Genomic DNA, 17,869 nt, shown 5'->3' on the forward strand with positions numbered 1-17,869 from the left:
ATTTTTTTACCCTATTGGGTCTCTATGCCACCAGCCAGTAGAGATCCACCTTAGCCAGTTCTATGCAAATTCAAAAGTCAAATGATGGTTAGGAAAATGGATGGGTAGCGCTGGAACCAGGGGCAGACTGACAACTCATGGGGCCCCCGGGCAATAGGAGATCATGGGGCCCCTGTGTCCTTGTCCAAACTCAAAAAAACCTATGAAAAAGGTACCAGGGGCATCTCATGGGGCCCCCTACTGACCTCGGGCAGTGCCCGAGTTTCCAAATGGTCAGTCCACCCCTGGCTGGAACCTCATGGCTGAGGGCTACTATGAGTTGAAGAGGCATCTAGACAGGGTGTCTGGATTCTGGGCTTCCAGCTTCCCCATGCCAAACACTATTCTTGGTTTAAAAGAAAATGGAGCTGAGATTGAAGCACCGCACTCAGAATGAATCATTCACATATGACTTTATTCTAGTAAAAGATCAGATAAAAGACATCGTTACAGAGCCAACACATTTCAGGGGCCTTACATCACCTCCTTCATCATGGCTTCAAGATGGGGAACAGTCTGTATGGAACTAGATTAAAAATATAAAATACTAAAACAACCAAATTTTAGAGCACAAAGTTCATCAGCAGCTGCTTGGAGCACCTATTGATGGTGTCACTCTTCCCAGATAGATTCTCTATCAAGTAAAATATACGATTTTGGAGTCTGTGAAAGGGCAACACCTTCAACGTGGCTTTGTGGGAGGGGCAGAGACACAGACTACTGCATGGGAACCTCAGCAATGGAGCCTCCAGGAGAGATATGAATGTTGGTTACGCTGACCGGTGATCATCCGAATCTGAAAGATCAGTTGTGGGCAGAGCTGGATTTTAATTCCTTTACCGGGCGATACTGGTGCTGACAATCCCTTGCAGACTTGGCTGAGTCTTTAATGTTTTGTCGGGTCAGTGACTCTCCCCATAAAGAGTAAGGACTTGAACTTGTCATCGAAGATCATGAAGATGAAAGGGTGGTTAATTCGGATGGTGTGAGGTAAGGCATACGCAATGATTTCGGCACCAGTGATGGCGGTGGCTTCGGTCCCGATCTCGTCTATATCTATCACGGCTCTCTGTGTGACCTAAACATAGAAAAAGGGTGACAGGGAATTCATTATATGTAATATACAGAGCAATGGAAAGCCTTCTAAGAAGGTATCCACATGTCTCATTCTATTTCACCCCCCCCCCCAAAAAAAATGAAGGGTTGTTCCTCATTTCAGGGCAGTGGGTGGAGTCATGCAAATTGGTTAACGCCCCATCAGACAGGTGCATATCAAGAACTGATGGTGTATAGTGCAAATCAGGGCTGCTGTTAGAAACCACAGGGCCCCATACAGCTCCCCCCCCCAAAAAAAAAAATCAGTTTACTATGCTTCAGTTATGAACACAGTGAGTGATCGGTACCTATTACTCATTGAGTTCATTCAGGAAAAGAAGAGGCTGTGACATATTTACCATTTAAATATGTGCCATATTTACCGGACCCTTCCCCCACTCTCCATCCTGATGGATCCTATTGTGTGCCTGCAGGTGCCGGTGGAAAGGAGAGGAGGCAAGCCGGCAGCATTGTGGGGGTGGGAGCACACAGGGGGGCCTGGGTAGCAGGGGAAAATGTATAGTGCACAGGGAGGGTGATGGGTATGGTGGGGAGCAATTACTGGAACTGATCCCCTGTACGGCTCTCTCTGTAGCAGCTGAAAGCCGGAGGGAGGGAGAGGAGAAGAAGTCGGCTTTCAGCTGCTGCAGAGAGAGCCAAACATGGGATCTGTACCCTGCTTTGCAGAGACACAAAATCCATCACTTCCCCCTTTCAGAATGGAGTTCTGCCTTGTTTACATAGTGCAGATTGGCTTCTTCTGTGAGTGTTCACAGCAGAAGCGACCTGCCGGCGGCACCGCACCCCCCAGGTGGAAGTGCAAAATCACGTTTATCACCTGTGGGGTTTTAATGGTTTAACTGGATGGACTTTTGTCTTTTTTTCAGCCAGACTAACTATGTAACTGGCTCCTGTTTAAATTGTCCTAGTTTCATCCCTGGCCATGTGGGATCTCCTGCATGGTGGGGGTTGGGGAAAGACCTGGCAACCTACCCTGTAAAACGAATTGCTAAGAGAATTCATGGAAAAAGTCACTTGCGAGTGACGGTCCATCCAATCACCAAGGGTCAGATACAACTGAATGGATAGATAGAGAGAACTATGTAACTATATAGGGGATTTTGCATAGGAGGGCCCCCCCCCCCTGTATTAGTAAATTTGCTATGGGGCAGTCTTTAAGTGGTTAAAAGACAGCCAACGTGTTTCGGGGGTCAAAGGAACTCCCCCTTTATCAGGCTTTCAGTTAAAAGTGAGAACCTTGAATGGACTCTAAGGAAGGCTTTCCTGTTTGAACCCGTGCAGGAGACTTGATTGCTGGACTAGGATTCCTGGCCAGCAGTGTCTACATCAGAAGTCAAATGTTGCTTTGATTGCTGATCATGCATCCTACTCCAGCAATCGGCTCTACTGCACGGGTTCAAACAACAAAGCCTTTCTTTGAGTCCAATCAAGTTTCTCATTTTCAGATGAAGCCCTGATGGAAGGGAAAGTTTCTTTGACCCCCGAAATGCATTGGCTGTCTTTTATCATAACATCAATAAATGAATTTGGACTCTTTTGGTCTGGCGCTCCTTCCATACATGCACACTTTTTTCCCGGTAACCTGCTGCAGTACCCACAGTGGGGTAGCCTTGGCTGTTGTGAGCAGCCTGACCTGAGCCAGTGGGCTCCTCAAATGTTTTTTGCCTTCTCCTACCTTGTTTAAACTCATATCAAAGTCCCGGCGCCTCTTGGATGCCCCTTTTTTCCATTGGATCCTGGAATACCTGGCTGAGATCCTGTTAGTACTGGAAGTCCCAAGAATCCTATCTCCAGGAGTTCCAAAGTCTCCAAAAATGATGCTAGCCATGTCCTTTGACAAGAAAAGTATATAAGCAACTGCATTTGAAGTGGCCGATGCTAAAACTAAAGCTCTACAAAATCTACCTGCCAGGTGCCTGTTTGTTGCTGACCAAGATTGATGGACTTCTCTTTTGCTTGTTGCCTGGACCTGACTACTCTCTTCCCCCTGCCTACCAAGACCTCTGCCTGCCCTGTCTGTAAACAGTCTCCTCATAGCCTTTCCATTCCAGCCGAACCCATGGTGGGGCTATCCTGAGGGCTGTGACCTGATACCAATTTTCAGCAAAGTAATGCCCGTAGCGAAAAAAGGAAAGGAAAATTAGCGCAGGGCAGGCATGACTAGGCCTAGAGTGGGAAGGAGAGTAAGAAAGGGTTAATGATGTGCCAGGGGGGTGTGGAAAAGGATAGATGGGTGTGCTGGTTGGTGGAGAGAGAGCGTGGGTGGGCTCTGCCGCACCTTAGGGTGGGGTGTCCCAGGGGGGGGAGGCATCATTTCGGACCTGGACGTTGGTGAGTGAGATTCCCTCCCGCCCTCCCCTGTTATAGGGAGTTTTTGTGTTCCTCTCGGGGGTCAGGGGGTTGTTTCGGTCTTGGGCGGTTGTTGGTCTTGGAGGCGGTTCTTATCTTGGAGGTACAGATAATGGTGTGGGACCCATCGGTGGTATGGTGTGCCCGGGGACATTCCAGTTAACCAAGGTTTAACTGGAAGGTGGTGGTGCTGCACTGCGGACGGTATGGTTGTCTCCGAGCTGGTTGGTTGCGGCTGGAGGCCTTTGTGTAATATGGTTGTCCGCAGGTGCATTTCATATCATTTTGGTGGGGTGCCTTCGAAGACCAACAACAACAACTCTGTATGTTTCTGTTATAAGGAATGGTTGGTGTTAAAAAATGTTTGTTAATAAAAGGCCATGTTGGCCATTTACTCCAAAAATTGGTGTCATGGTTTTTATTTAAGTATAGTAAGGGGGGAATTTGGATGACCTATCTCTGGTGCTCTAGTCAAGTAAACTGGGACCACTAGGTTTCCTGGTTAATCTCCATCAGGAGCTCTGGTGGCCACTTAGACTCAGTACCCTCGGTTGAGCCTGCATCACCCATCCCATTGCAAGGTGTGGCAGAAGGAAGCTGGACATAGTAGCAGCATGAAGATATCCAGAAAAAGCATTACCCACCTCAGAAAGCATTAGGTTCCTCTCCTCGGTCATCGCTGTCAGATTCGCCCTCCCAGTGAAAATGTCTTTAATCCCAAGCTCTTCCAGGGAGCTTTTCAGTTTGTACTTATGGTCAAGTTGAAATTTTGGGAAGAAAATATCAGTTTTCCTGAATAAACAAAAACACAGATTTCAGTATACAAGGATGTGCTGTACACCAGACGCAATACCTGACCACCAATATTTGTAAAACAGAGAAAGATGCACCTCGCCTGGCAGCTTCTCTGCAAACTCTGATGGTCTGATGTGAGAACACAAATCACTGTCTCTCGAATTTCCTCCCTCTGGTTGGTACAACAGATAAAATCCAGTACAGAGCAAAGTTGGTGACACAGTTAGTAAATGTAGTCACTCTGTCTTAAACATATAAATATCTAAATTTAGTTGTGCTGGATGGTAGTCAACTCAGACCAATGTATAGTCTATGTTTTCATTTGGTTTTCCCCTTAGCTCAGTCTAGCTGTGGTTTCTTTCTGCTGCCAGTAGGTGTCACTGGTACCTCTGGCAATAGTGAGAGAAGCTACAGTACGACTGAGTTAAGACGCTTTATCTTTCCTCCAACCAACCAGTAGGGGGCGTATTGACACTGATGTATGCTGGGGGAGAGCATAAATATTTGAGGTGGACTTTGTGATCTCTCTCTCTCCCTCCCCCCCCCCCCCCCCCCCGGGAGGGCGCATGTTGAGCAATTGAGGAGACCTTTGCATGTGCTTGGTGCAAATGCCTGGAAGCAGAAGCCTGCCTGTCCAGTATGCTTGAGGTCCAGGGCTCGCAGAGGACAAGGATCTAGAAGGAGCGGTGATGCCTGGGATGAAGTACCTGAGGTGATTCTGCTGCTGGAGATCCCTTGGAGGGGAAACTCCTGGAGAGCCTGGGAAAGCCTGGGAAATTAGGATGATCACTGTAGATGCTATTGGAGATATTGCAGGCTGCTGTTTTCAGTTTAAAGGCCCCTTTGGCCTGAACTGAGGCCAAAGCTTGGTTGGAGCATGAGTCTGCAAGTTAGTAAGGGTGTTCTGAGTTCCTGTCCCCCCCGACACATGGGGAGGGGGGACTCAGAACACCCTTAGTGACTTGCAGACTTAAGTCAGTAAGGGTGAACAATAAAACCCTTTAAAAAGTCCTTAATTGACTGACAACCATTCTTTACCTTTCAGCCATGGACTCTGGGAAAATGTTAGCCCTCCCTGTCTTTTGGGGTACTCCAGTGGTGCTACATAAGGGAAATTCCCTTTTAGATAGTTGCTACCAGAACAAGTGTCCCCTTTGGAAGATTTCCCCCCTATTCTGTTCCAGTGACAACTCACTATTTTGGACTTTCTATTGCTCCTATCGATACGGTTGTCACCACAACATACAGTGATGGACGAGTTCAGTAACTCAAAGCATTCCACACAGCTGTACACTTATTTGAGACTGGAGTTGATAGAGCTTTCTGAACATACCATTCCATGGGCGTGAAAACGAAGCTGGACCCCCTTTCTGACTATAACAGCTTCCACTTAACTATAGGACTTTCTGCAAGATTTTGGAGGGTGTCTGCGGGAATCAATGCTCATTTATAAGGTCAAGTACTGATGTTGGATGAGAAGACCTGGCTAACAGTGACGGTTTCAATTCATCCCATAGGTGTTCAGTAGGGTTGAGGTCAGGGCTTTGTGAAGGCCATTCAGGCTCCTCTACACACTACTGCAAACTGGTCAGATCATGTCTTTATGGAGCTGGCTTTATACTCAGGGGCACAGTCGTGGTGGGACAGAAAAGGGTCTTCACCAAACTGTTACCACAGGGTTTGAGGAGCTATCTACAATGTCTCTGTAGGATAGGGTAATACCAGTACCCCTGAGGTCCTGATGTTGGATGAGAAGACCTGGCTCACCAATGGAGTTCCAATTCATCCTAAAGGTGTTCAATAGTGTTGCGGTCAGGGCTTTGAGCAGGACACTTGAGCTCCTCCACACAAAACTGGCCATCATTGTCTTTATGGAGCTGGCTTTGTACACAGGGGCACTGTCATTATGGGATAGAAAAGGGTCTTCACCAAACTGTTACCATGGGGTTTGAAGAGTACAACTATCTACAATGTCTCTGTAGGCTAGGGTAATACCAGTACCCCTGAGGTCCTGATGTTGGATGAGACCTGGTTCACCAATGGAGTTCCAATTCATCTTAAAGTTGTTCAGTAGTGTTGAGGTCAAGATTCTGAGCGGGACACTTGGGTTCCTCCACACAAAACTGGCCATCATTGTCTTTATGGAGCTGGCTTTGTACACAGGGGCACAGTCATGGTGGGACAGAAAAGGGTCTTCACCAAACTGATACAACAAGAACGGAAGACCACAATAGTTACTGTTACATTAACCATCCTGTTCACTGGAAACATCTGAATTTGTTCATTTGGAATATGTCCATATACTGGTGGCCATACAGTGTACCATAGAGTTTGGTGACGACGTTTACGAGGACAAAGAAGATGAACCTACCTAGTGGAGACATAGACAGCTATAAAAATGTGGCAGGGGTTCTAATCCTTCTCCAGGCTATCCAAACTAAAAAAAAAAATGTTTTGACTCTACATACACTTTAAATAACTTCTCTGGTATATAGGTTTCATACCTGGATTTCATTTTATTCAGCCAAGAAGAAACAAGTTCACTTGACAATCCATCCTCCAAGGCATCGAAGTTGCCTTCGTTCTGAGGCATGACGACCAGCATGTGAGCGCCCCCTCTGTAAGGGAGGTTCAGGACTGTGCAGGACAACGACTTGTCGAACATGGAGGCCACTTTCTCCGTCTTGTACATCATCTGGACTTTTACCGAGCTGTACTTGTTTACATAGAACGTGTCCGTGTTGGTTGACTCCGGTTTGAAGGGTGTCTGCCATTTACCTGAAAATCGAGTTCAATTATTATTAAACCTGAACTTCCAGCAAACAGCTGATAAAATAGGTGGAATAAATATAAGGGAGCCGTGTTACCTGCCAGTTCTGACATTTACACAGCCCCAGTATGTCACACAGCACAGCCCTGTCCAGCAAGGGAGGGGCCAGCTTCACTTTCACACACGTGTCCCCTCCCGCCCCATAACTGGACAGTAAAAGGAGAAGCAGAAGACTGAAGAGATCATCTCTCTACCACTTTGCTGTCTCCTCCTATCAGCAAACAGCTTGCACTGCAGCACAACAGACAGGAAGTTTGTTATTGGCAGGATTAACAAGGGATTACAAAAAGAAAACTAATGCAGCCGCCACATCTAAGGACAAGCTGAAGCATATGACATTTTTGGGCTTAGAGATGGTTTACTATTTATGCATCCTTCTATTCCTCTATACTGTCCTCCATACAAAATCTCAAACTGATATTTTTTTGGGGTGAAATTTTAAACTCCCCTATGTACCCAGTGGTGTATTTAGGCAATACAAAAATCGTCTCCTCCCCACCACCACGGAGGGACCCTAACACCGACCAACACCCACCTACCCCATGAAGAGAGCCTGACATTAACCAACAACACCCCAACCCTTCCCCCACCCAAGAGAGCCTTTCACTACCACCACCCAAAAACTGGTAACCCCCCCCACCCCACCCCAATGAGAGAGAGAAGACACTCACCTTCACAGCTCTGGACATCCCCGGAAACAAGAGTCAGGCTCTGCATACACCAACAAGCAGCCCGCAGCCTCCCTCAGATCCCACCTGGTCCCCATGCTGCGTGCTTCCCTTCTTTCATCCTTCTATCTGGGGGTGGAGCTGCCCCCCTGTAAAATGCTGCTGCCCCCCTGAAAAATGCCACCCTAGTCAAATGCCTTGTGGTAAATACGCCCCTGTATGTACCACCTACAGTTCAATATTAATGTAATACCTACATAAACATGTTTACACCAAAAACAACTGTTATTTGGAAAAATGTTGGGTGTATCCTTTTGTTTCTGTTCCCTACTGCAGTAGCTATTATTATTTTGGGCCCCCTGGTCCATATTAGAGTTATTAGCAAAAAAAAAAGGGGGGCCCTCCAGCCTTATGCATTATCATTGCCGCTGGGGGGGATCTATTGTCTGGGGTTGTGGTTGGTCAATTGTTGCTGGAAAGGATCTCGTGTTGAGGGTGTGGTCTATTTTTGCTGGCTGCTAGAAGGGTCTACTAGGTTGCTGTGAAATCTATTGTCACTGATGGAGGTCTATTGTTGCTGGGGGGATATTTGTTGCTGGGGGGGAGGGGTGTCTTATGTTGCTCGGGTGGGTCTATTTTTGCTAGGGTAGTCTATTGTTGTTGGTTGCAGGAGATCTATTTTTTTATTACTTGGCACTGCCTGTTCTGTATTCTCTGAAAGGGGGAGTACTAGGAGATGGGTAAGGGGGGGAGACAAGGGATGGTGCTCAGAGGTGGGTAGGGGTAGTAAACAAGGGGTGACTTAGAAGAGGGGAGTACTTTGACCTATCTCTGTGAAAAGAAGCCTTGGTTGTAGTGTATGACTGGGACCTTAGTCGCTAGACCAACCAAATCGGATGTCCCATATGAGACCTGGGCAATGAACCACAACAGATATACAAGCTGACACATTTTGAGGGGTGTACCACCTTCTTCAGAGCTCTGAAGGTCTTCGATTTGGTTGGTCACTGAGGTCCAAGTCATCTTGTATGCTACAAGCTATTGGGCTTTTGTGAGTATATTTGTATCTATTTAACAACAAATGGTGCCTAAAGATAATGCACGAGGCTGGTGCTCCCACTTTTTTTTGTCCTTTAGAACTAAAATTCTCCTTTTATGAAGAGGACAGCAAAGCCTGAAGCTAGTCTGGACCAGGGGCGGACTGACCATTTGGAGGGCACGGGGTCAGTAGGGGGCCCCATGAGATGCCCCTGGTACCTTTTTCATAGGTCTTTTTGAGTTTGGGCAAGGACACAGGGGCCCCATGATCCCCTATTGCCTAGGGTCCCCATGAGTTGTCAGTCCGCCCCTGGTCTGGACACAGTATTAAACATTTTTTGCCCCTAAGTCCCTATGTTCAGGCCGGTGGATTGGGTCTCATGTTAGCACCAGTGTGATGTTTCCTTGCTAGGAATTCCCTATCTACAACATTTCCAAGACAGATACATAGACAAACATTACCTTTAAAGAATATGAAGTCGAGAAGCATCATTTTCGTCTGCGGGTCAATTTCATCCTGAAGCTCTGAGATTCTGCCCTTTGTCTTCGTTCTGATGAGGTCTCGGATGGTCTCTATAACGTGGCGGTCATGGAAATCAACACTTTGGAATTCCATGTTGAAATACGTCATTGTCTGGTTGAGAAACTCCTGGCTGATGTCAAAGCTCTCATGTAGAAGAGCCAGGCTTCCCATGTCCAGGAAATATCCTTCGCTCTTCATGATGCCTTCTTTCAGGTCCTTCAGCAACTTGTGCAATAAATCTGGATTCTTCTGCTTCATGAAGGGCTCCCAGCCCAGGCCGCTCAGCAGCTGCTCATGCGTTATTCCCTGAGACCCCAGAGTTAGAACACCGAAAAGGAAGGAAATGCTAAATGGAGAGAAGAAGATGTTGTCGTCATGTTTATCGGCCATTCTTCTGTAGAGGTTGAAGCCAAAGTTGGTGTTCATGTTCGATACATTGAGTGCAGAGATATCATCTGTGACATTAGGAAGGTTTAACGTGGGCTCCTCAAGCAAAGGTATCTTCTCCTGATGGTCCTTGTCCTTCTTAGATTTCCCTTTAGTGGGCTGATGGGCCAAACACAGGCCGAACAGGAGAATGAAAACAAAAGTCCACCTCATGGTGCAACCTGTATAGCTGTACTGATGGAAAAATATCATTAATAAACCATGATCCATAGATAGACAGACCTATTATTTTCTGTAATTTTATTTTTTAAGGGAAAATTAAATTTTAAAGAGAAGTATGGCCTTCTTCCTGTAGGTCACTGGAGTGCACCCAAAGAAGGACCCCTAGGAAGTAAACAGAAGAGAGAAGGATCATCATGTGACCGGAGCCTCAAGGAAATAAAATGGTCATCTGGAGCCTATGAGAGGATCCGGCCGCTGAAAGTGTCACCTCCACCAATAGGAGGTGTGCACATCATGTAGGCAGTAGTGTGGACACCCAAAGAAGGACCCCAAGAGGTAAACAGAAGAATAAAGAAGGGTCGTCATGTGACTGCAGATTCAGGGGAATTGCTAATATTATTGCTGGCCATATTGGGGCATATTTTACTCCTTCAATCTCTTCAGTATACCCCCAGGCACCTGCACAGCATTCCCCCTCCCCCAAAAAAAAGTGTATACGGAGCCGCGATAGATAGATAGATATAGACAGATTTGGGGCAACAGACCAACAATTTTCTGTATTTTTTCATTAACGTGGGTGTAAACCTCAGACATGAAATATGAACAAAGCCCATCCCTCTATAGTGTGTCCTTGTCTCAGACCAGAGCACTGAGTGTCATTTCTGTCTGCTGCCTCCTTCCTCTGCTATCAGCATTAGTCACTTCTGACAGGTTTTCCAACACCAAGAGAAAAATGATGGGGGAGGGAGCTCCAGCACACAGCCTATGATTGATACACAGCTCTGTTACTGTGTGCTGTGTGATAGGTGGTGGTGGTGGTGGGGGGGGGGGGGGGTGTCCCTTCCCTCCAATCAGCTCTCACTGAGCTCTGCAGAGTATGACTTCAGCTCCCCGCCTCCTGTTTTCTGAAAGTGCAGACAAACTTTATACATTCTGGACTTTGAATGGATGTAGAGGAAGGAAGATTCTATCTGGCCCTTGGGGCATTATTTCCCCCACTGTCAGCAACATATATTATAGTTCATCCCACTGACCCCAATGATAGGACACTTGTCAGGAATGGACTGGCCAGCAATGGTGGGACTCACCTGCCTTTTGATCTGCAGTACCAGGGCTGGCCAGCGGGTGCTCCCAGCAATCAGAGACTCAACCTTTCAGCCAGCTAACACCTGGAACTGATGATACTGGTGTATTTAAGGGATGGCCAGACTTGCAGACTCTGCCTTGGTGTTGTGTTTGTCCTGGGCCCTGTATCTGTCCTGCATCCTGTTTCTGTTCCTTTGCTACCTGTTCTGATCCCTGGCTTGTGACCCTGACCATCCCTCTGCCTGACCCTCTGTACTACGCTGCTTGCTACCTGTTCTGATCCCTGGCTTGTGACCCTGACCATCCCTCTGCCTGACCCTCTGTACTACGCTGCTTGCTACCTGCTGAACCTGGCCTGTGACCCCGACCATTCTCCGCTTGCTCCCCCTGTACCTACCTGCCCAATTGATATTGACTCGGCCTGCCTGACGACGCTTGCTTGTATGTACTGTTATCTGTGGGTGGTTGGTTGGGTTTGTTTGCACTGTATTATGTTTAGTATTGCACTGCGTTTATGTTTGTATGGTTAGTGTTAATAAATTGTATTGTTTATCACATATCTGAAGTCTGCGTTTCCCTGCGTCAGTCACACACCTCTGGTCATACCTGGGAGCCCTGACATTACACCAAGGCCAATCCTGACCAGAAGTGGCTGCACAGGGAAGCCATCTTGGTTTGTTGATGGGAAGGATGGATCTGGATGAGGTTGTGTATTTATCTCTGCTAGTGTTTGATGACAGGGAGTATGCTTATCAGACTCTGAAGGAGTATACCCGGGATGAACTGCTAGAATGTATAAACGCAGTGCAGTCTTTGGTCAGACAGGCTTTGTGTAAGCTCAGCTTTGTTCAACCCATACTGCAGACATGGACAGATTTGTTGCACCCAGCCTCAGTCAGCTTACAAAGACCCAGTCCTGCTTCTAATCTATTTCCTCAAAGCTCTATTCCTGCATTCCCAACAGCTCCTCCTGCCCTGCTATCTACCGCATGTCAGTACCCTGTTCCCACTCGCTGCACCTATCCTGCCTTTAACCCTGTAAAGAAGCCCTCTGTAGCGACTGTTCCTTCCTCTGTTCCATCCTCCAGCTCTTCTCTGTCTCCAGCTGCTCCATTCGTTTGCAGACCTGCGTTTACTTGCAGTGCTCCAGTAGTTAAAACCAGAAAAAAAGCGAAAATTCTTTCCAACCAATACCATCCTGCCAGTATCCAAACCGGTGAGCCTGCCTTCCGTGGTTCAGCCTGAAGCCTCTACTCAGCCTGAAGCCTCTACTCGGCCTGAAGCCTCTACTCGGCCTGATGCCTGTACGCAACCTGATGCCTCTCTTCGGCCTGATGCCTCTACTCGGCCTGATGCCTCTACTCGGCCTGATGCCTCTACTCGGCCTGAAGCCTCTACTCGGCCTGATGCCTCTACTCGGCCTGATGCCTCTACTCGGCCTGAAGCCTCTACTCGGCCTGAAGCCTCTACTCGGCCGGACGCCGGCATTCAGCCTGATGCCTCTACCCAGCATGATGAACTGATCCAGCCTGACGATCCTATTAGGCCAGTTGACTCGATGCCCGCTGTTGATCCAGATGATCCGGTACCTGATCCGGTGCTCGCTGTCAAGCCAAATGACTTGATGCCTGGTGACCCGATGCCCGCTGTCCAGTCAGACGATCCAATGTCTGACCCAGTGCCCGCGGTCATACCAGTTGACTCGGAGCCCACTGCCTTGCCTGATGACGCGGTGCCCGCGGTCGAGCCAAGTGACCTGATGCCTGGTGACCCGATGCCCGCTGTCCAGCCAGACGATCCAATGTCTGACCTAGTGCCAGCGGTCATGCCAGTTGACTCGGAGCCCACTGTCGTGCCTGGTGACTCGGTGCCCGCTGCTCCGCCTGGGGGCCCGAGACCTGTCGCTCCGCCTGGGGGTCCAGCGCCCGCCGCTCCACCTGGGGGTCCGGCGCCCGCCGCCCCGCCTGGGGGCCCGAGACCTGTCGCTCCGCCTGAGGGCCCGAGACCTGTCGCACCGCCTGGGGGTCCGGCGCCCGCCGCTCCGCCTGAGGGCCCGAGACCTGTCGCTCCACCTGGGGGTTCGGCGTCCGCCGCTCCGCCTGAGGGCCCGAGACCTGACGCTCCACCTGGGGGTCCGGCGCCCGCCGCTCCGCCTGAGGGCCCGAGACCTGTCGCTCCGCCTGGGGGTCCGGCGCCCGCCGCTCCGCCTGAGGGCCCGAGACCTGTCGCTCCGCCTGGGGGCCCGAGACCTGTCGCTCCACCTGGGAGTCCGGCGCCCGCCGCTCCGCCTGAGGGCCCGAGACCTGTCGCTCCACCCGGGGGTCCGGCGCCCGCCGCTCCGCCTGAGGGCCCGAGACCTGTAGTTCCGCCTGGGGGTCCGGCGCCCGCTGCTCCGCCTGGGGGTCCGGCGCCCGCTGCTCCGCCTGGGGGCCCGATGCCTGTCGCCCCGCCTGGGGGCCCGATGCCTGTCGCCCCGCCTGGGGGCCCGATGCCTGTCGCTCCACCTGGGGGTCCGGCGCCCGCCGCTCCGCCTGAGGGCACGAGACCTGTCGCTCCACCCGGGGGTCCGGCGCCCGCTGCACCGCCTGAGGGCCCGAGGCCTGTAGTTCCGCCTGGGGGTCCGGCGCCCGCCGCCCCGCCTGGGGGCCCGATGCCTGTCGCCCCGCCTGGGGGTCCGATGCCTGTCGCCCCGCCTGGGGGTCCGATGCCTGTCGCCCCGCCTGGGGGCCCGAGGCCTGTCGCTCCATCTGGGGGTCCGGCACCCGCCGCTCCGCCTGAGGGCCCGAGACCTGTAGTTCCGCCTGGGGGCCCGATGCCTGTCGCCCCGCCTGGGGGCCCGATGCCTGTCGCCCCGCCTGGGGGCCCGATGCCTGTCGCTCCACCTGGGGGTCCGGCGCCCGCCGCTCCGCCTGAGGGCACGAGACCTGTCGCTCCACCCGGGGGTCCGGCGCCCGCTGCACCGCCTGAGGGCCCGAGGCCTGTAGTTCCGCCTGGGGGTCCGGCGCCCGCCGCCCCGCCTGGGGGCCCGATGCCTGTCGCCCCGCCTGGGGGTCCGATGCCTGTCGCCCCGCCTGGGGGTCCGATGCCTGTCGCCCCGCCTGGGGGCCCGAGGCCTGTCGCTCCATCTGGGGGTCCGGCACCCGCCGCTCCGCCTGAGGGCCCGAGACCTGTAGTTCCGCCCGGGGGCCCGAGGCCTGTCGCCCCGCCCGGGGGCCCGAGGCCTGTCGCCCCGCCCGGGGGCCCGAGGCCTGTCGCCCCGCCCGGGGGCCCGAGGCCTGTCGCCCCGCCCGGGGGCCCGGTGCCTGCCGCCCCGCCCGGGGGCCCGGTGCCTGCCGCTCCGCCCGGTGGCCCGCTGCCTGCCGCTTCGCCTGGTAGCCCGATGTGCCTCTGCCCGGGGTCCTGCCCGATGTGCCTCTGCCCGGAGTCCAGCCCGATGTGCCTCTGCCCGGAGTCCAGCCCGATGTGCCTCTGCCCGGAGTCCTGCCCGATGTGCCTCTGCCCGGAGTCCAGCCCGATGTGCCTCTGCCCGGAGTCCAGCCCGATGTGCCTCTGCCCGGTGTACCGCTGCCCGGAGTCCTGCCCGGTGTGCCAGTCTTTGATATCCCGCCAGTTACCAGACCCGGGCGGTGGAACATTTTTCCCAGCTAGGACTGTTTGGAGCGTCCTGAGGCCGCTCCTTGAGGGGGGGTACTGTCAGGAATGGACTGGCCAGCAATGGTGGGACTCACCTGCCTTTTGATCTGCAGTACCAGGGCTGGCCAGCGGGTGCTCCCAGCAATCAGAGACTCAACCTTTCAGCCAGCTAACACCTGGAACTGATGATACTGGTGTATTTAAGGGATGGCCAGACTTGCAGACTCTGCCTTGGTGTTGTGTTTGTCCTGGGCCCTGTATCTGTCCTGCATCCTGTTTCTGTTCCTTTGCTACCTGTTCTGATCCCTGGCTTGTGACCCTGACCATCCCTCTGCCTGACCCTCTGTACTACGCTGCTTGCTACCTGCTGAACCTGGCCTGTGACCCCGACCATTCTCCGCTTGCTCCCCCTGTACCTACCTGCCCAATTGATATTGACTCGGCCTGCCTGACGACGCTTGCTTGTATGTACTGTTATCTGTGGGTGGTTGGTTGGGTTTGTTTGCACTGTATTATGTTTAGTATTGCACTGCGTTTATGTTTGTATGGTTAGTGTTAATAAATTGTATTGTTTATCACATATCTGAAGTCTGCGTTTCCCTGCGTCAGTCACACACCTCTGGTCATACCTGGGAGCCCTGACAACACTATTCCTCCCACTGACACCAATGATGGGGCTCTATTCCTCCCACTGACACCAATGATAGGACACTATTCCTCCCACTGACACCAATGATGGGGCACTATTCCTCCCACTGACACCAATGATGGGGCACTATTCCTCCCTGCAGAATGAAATGAAAACGAGAAGCGCACCAACCTTGCGCATTACCTCAGTAACCAAAATTTATAAATTGTAAGAAATATACTCACAAACAGCGAATGAAATCAGGCATGTAAGTCCTCACAGGGACTTGAAGATAGCGTGAATCCCATCAAGGGAATGGGTGTTCAGTATAACTGACGCGTTTCGAAGGGAGTCCCCTGATGAAGAAGGGACTCCCTTCGAAATGCGTCAGTTATACTGAACACCCATTCCCTTGATGGGATTCACGCTATCTTCAAGTCCCTGTGAGGACTTACATGCCTGATTTCATTCGCTGTTTGTGAGTATATTTTTTACAATTTATAAACTTTGGTTACTGAGGTAATGCGCAAGGTTGGTGCGCTTCTCGTTTTCATTTCATTCTGCAGTATTGGTCGGGCTTCCCCAGCCTTGTTTTGGAGCCGCACAGCCCTTTATGCATTGGTGGACGATTTCTCCAGGCCTGGTTCCATCTATTCGCCACCTGTCTGAGTCCTAGAGCGCAGGAGAATTCGTCTTTGCTCTATTCCTCCCACTGACACCAATGATGGGGCACTATTCCTCCCACTGACACCAATGATGGGGCACTATTCCTCCCACTGACACCAATGATGGGGCACTATTCCTCCCATTGACACCAATGATGGGGCACTATTCCTCCCACTGATACCAATGATAGGGCACTACTTTTCCCACTGACACCAATGATGGGGCACTATTCCTCCCACTGACACCAATGACGGGGCACTATTCCTCCCACTGACACCAATGATGGAGCACTATTCCTCCCACTGATACCAATGATGGGGCACTATTCCTCCCACTGACACCAATGATGGGACACTATTCCTCCCACTGACACCAATGATGGGGCACTATTCCTCCCACTGATACCAATGATAGGGCACTACTTCTCCCACTGACACCAATGATGGGGCACTATTCCTCCCACTGACACCAATGATGGGGCACTATTCCTCCCACTGACACCAATGATGGGGCACTATTCCTCCCACTGACACCAATGATGGGGCACTATTCCTCCCACTGACACCAATGATGGGGCACTATTCCTCCCACTGACACCAATGATGGGGCACTATTCCTCCCACTGATACCAATGATAGGGCACTACTTCTCCCACTGACCTCAATGATGGGGCACTATTCCTCCCACTGACACCAATGATAGGGCACTACTTCTCCCACTGACACCAATGATGGGGCACTATTCCTCCCACTGACACCAATGATGGGGAACTATTCCTCCCACTGACACCAATGATGGAGCACTATTCCTCCCACTGACACCAATGATGGGGCACTATTCCTCCCACTGACACCAATGATGGGGCACTATTCCTCCCACTGACACCAATGATGGGGCACTATTCCTCCCACTGACACCAATGATGGAGCACTATTCCTCCCACCGACACCAATGATGGGGCACTATTCCCCCCACTGACACCAATGATGGGGCACTATTCCTCCCACTGACACCAATGATGGGGCACTATTCCTCCCCCTAGAACTAATCATGGGACGCTGTTTAACCCAAGTCAGGATATTTTCTACTCCCTCTGGCCACAGTCCAGCCCCCCTAAAGGTTGAAGGACAGTAAACTGGCCCTTTGCTTAGAAGGTTTGTAGACCCCTGATGTAGACAGACGGACAGACAGACAGACAGGCGGGTGCATAGTTACATTATAAATCAGGCTGGAACAAGACACAAGTCCGGCTAGTTCAACCATTAGGATATACAAATGAATAAATACAAAGAGGAACTCCTCCCCTCCCCCCCATCACACACAGAGCCCTATACCCTCAGCAGAAGGTGAACAAATCTCTCTGATGTTCCAATTCTACCCAAATCCCTCATATTACAAATTATTTTGAATTTTTTGTGCATTTCTGGTGAAGATGGACACTCTTACCTGTGTTGTTCCTCTACGAAGTTTCGACAGATGCCAGAAGCTGGAGACCAATGTTCACAGCCCTGGCAAATATTTGACAATCCAAAGTGTAGGTCTGGCCGAGTCCTCCTCTGTATTGATTAACCCATCAACACACATAGAAGTGCATGACTTGTCCCTCACAGAAACACGGCGTACCGGTCACCTCCAGGCCTCTGCTGAATGGACGGCCAATGATTGGATGGAAATCTGCGCCATCTATGCTGAAGGGACGGCCAAAGGTTGGATGGAAATCGGCGCATTTTCTGCTGAAGGGACGGCCAATGGTTAGATGGAAATCATTGCCATCTATGCTGAAGGGTTGGCCAATGGTTGGATTGAAATTGGCATCATCTCTGCTGAAGGGATGGCCAATGGTTGGATGGAAATCAGCGCCATCTCTGCTGAAGGGACGGCCAATGGTT

The 17,869-nt window shown here is 51.1% G+C and overlaps 1 protein-coding gene across 1 annotated transcript; it reads right to left on the reverse strand.

Annotated features, from left to right (window-relative positions):
- Positions 1-433: 433 nt before the first annotated feature.
- On the reverse strand, positions 434-17,541 carry SERPINA10 (serpin family A member 10). Its single transcript, XM_089664387.1, has 5 exons — positions 17,427-17,541; positions 9,298-9,974; positions 6,804-7,077; positions 4,149-4,296; positions 434-1,117 (listed from the first exon to the last, which is right to left on the reverse strand). Exons 2-5 carry the CDS (start codon positions 9,956-9,958, stop codon positions 926-928), a joined length of 1,275 nt encoding a protein of 424 aa, XP_089520513.1. The 5' UTR covers positions 9,959-9,974; positions 17,427-17,541; the 3' UTR covers positions 434-925.
- Between the last annotated feature and the right edge of the window lie 328 nt (positions 17,542-17,869).

Source organism: Staurois parvus, unplaced genomic scaffold (assembly GCF_062004578.1).
Source record: "Staurois parvus isolate SC_StPar_1 unplaced genomic scaffold, SC_StPar_1.0 ptg001905l, whole genome shotgun sequence".
Classification (NCBI taxonomy): Eukaryota; Metazoa; Chordata; class Amphibia; order Anura; family Ranidae; genus Staurois; species Staurois parvus.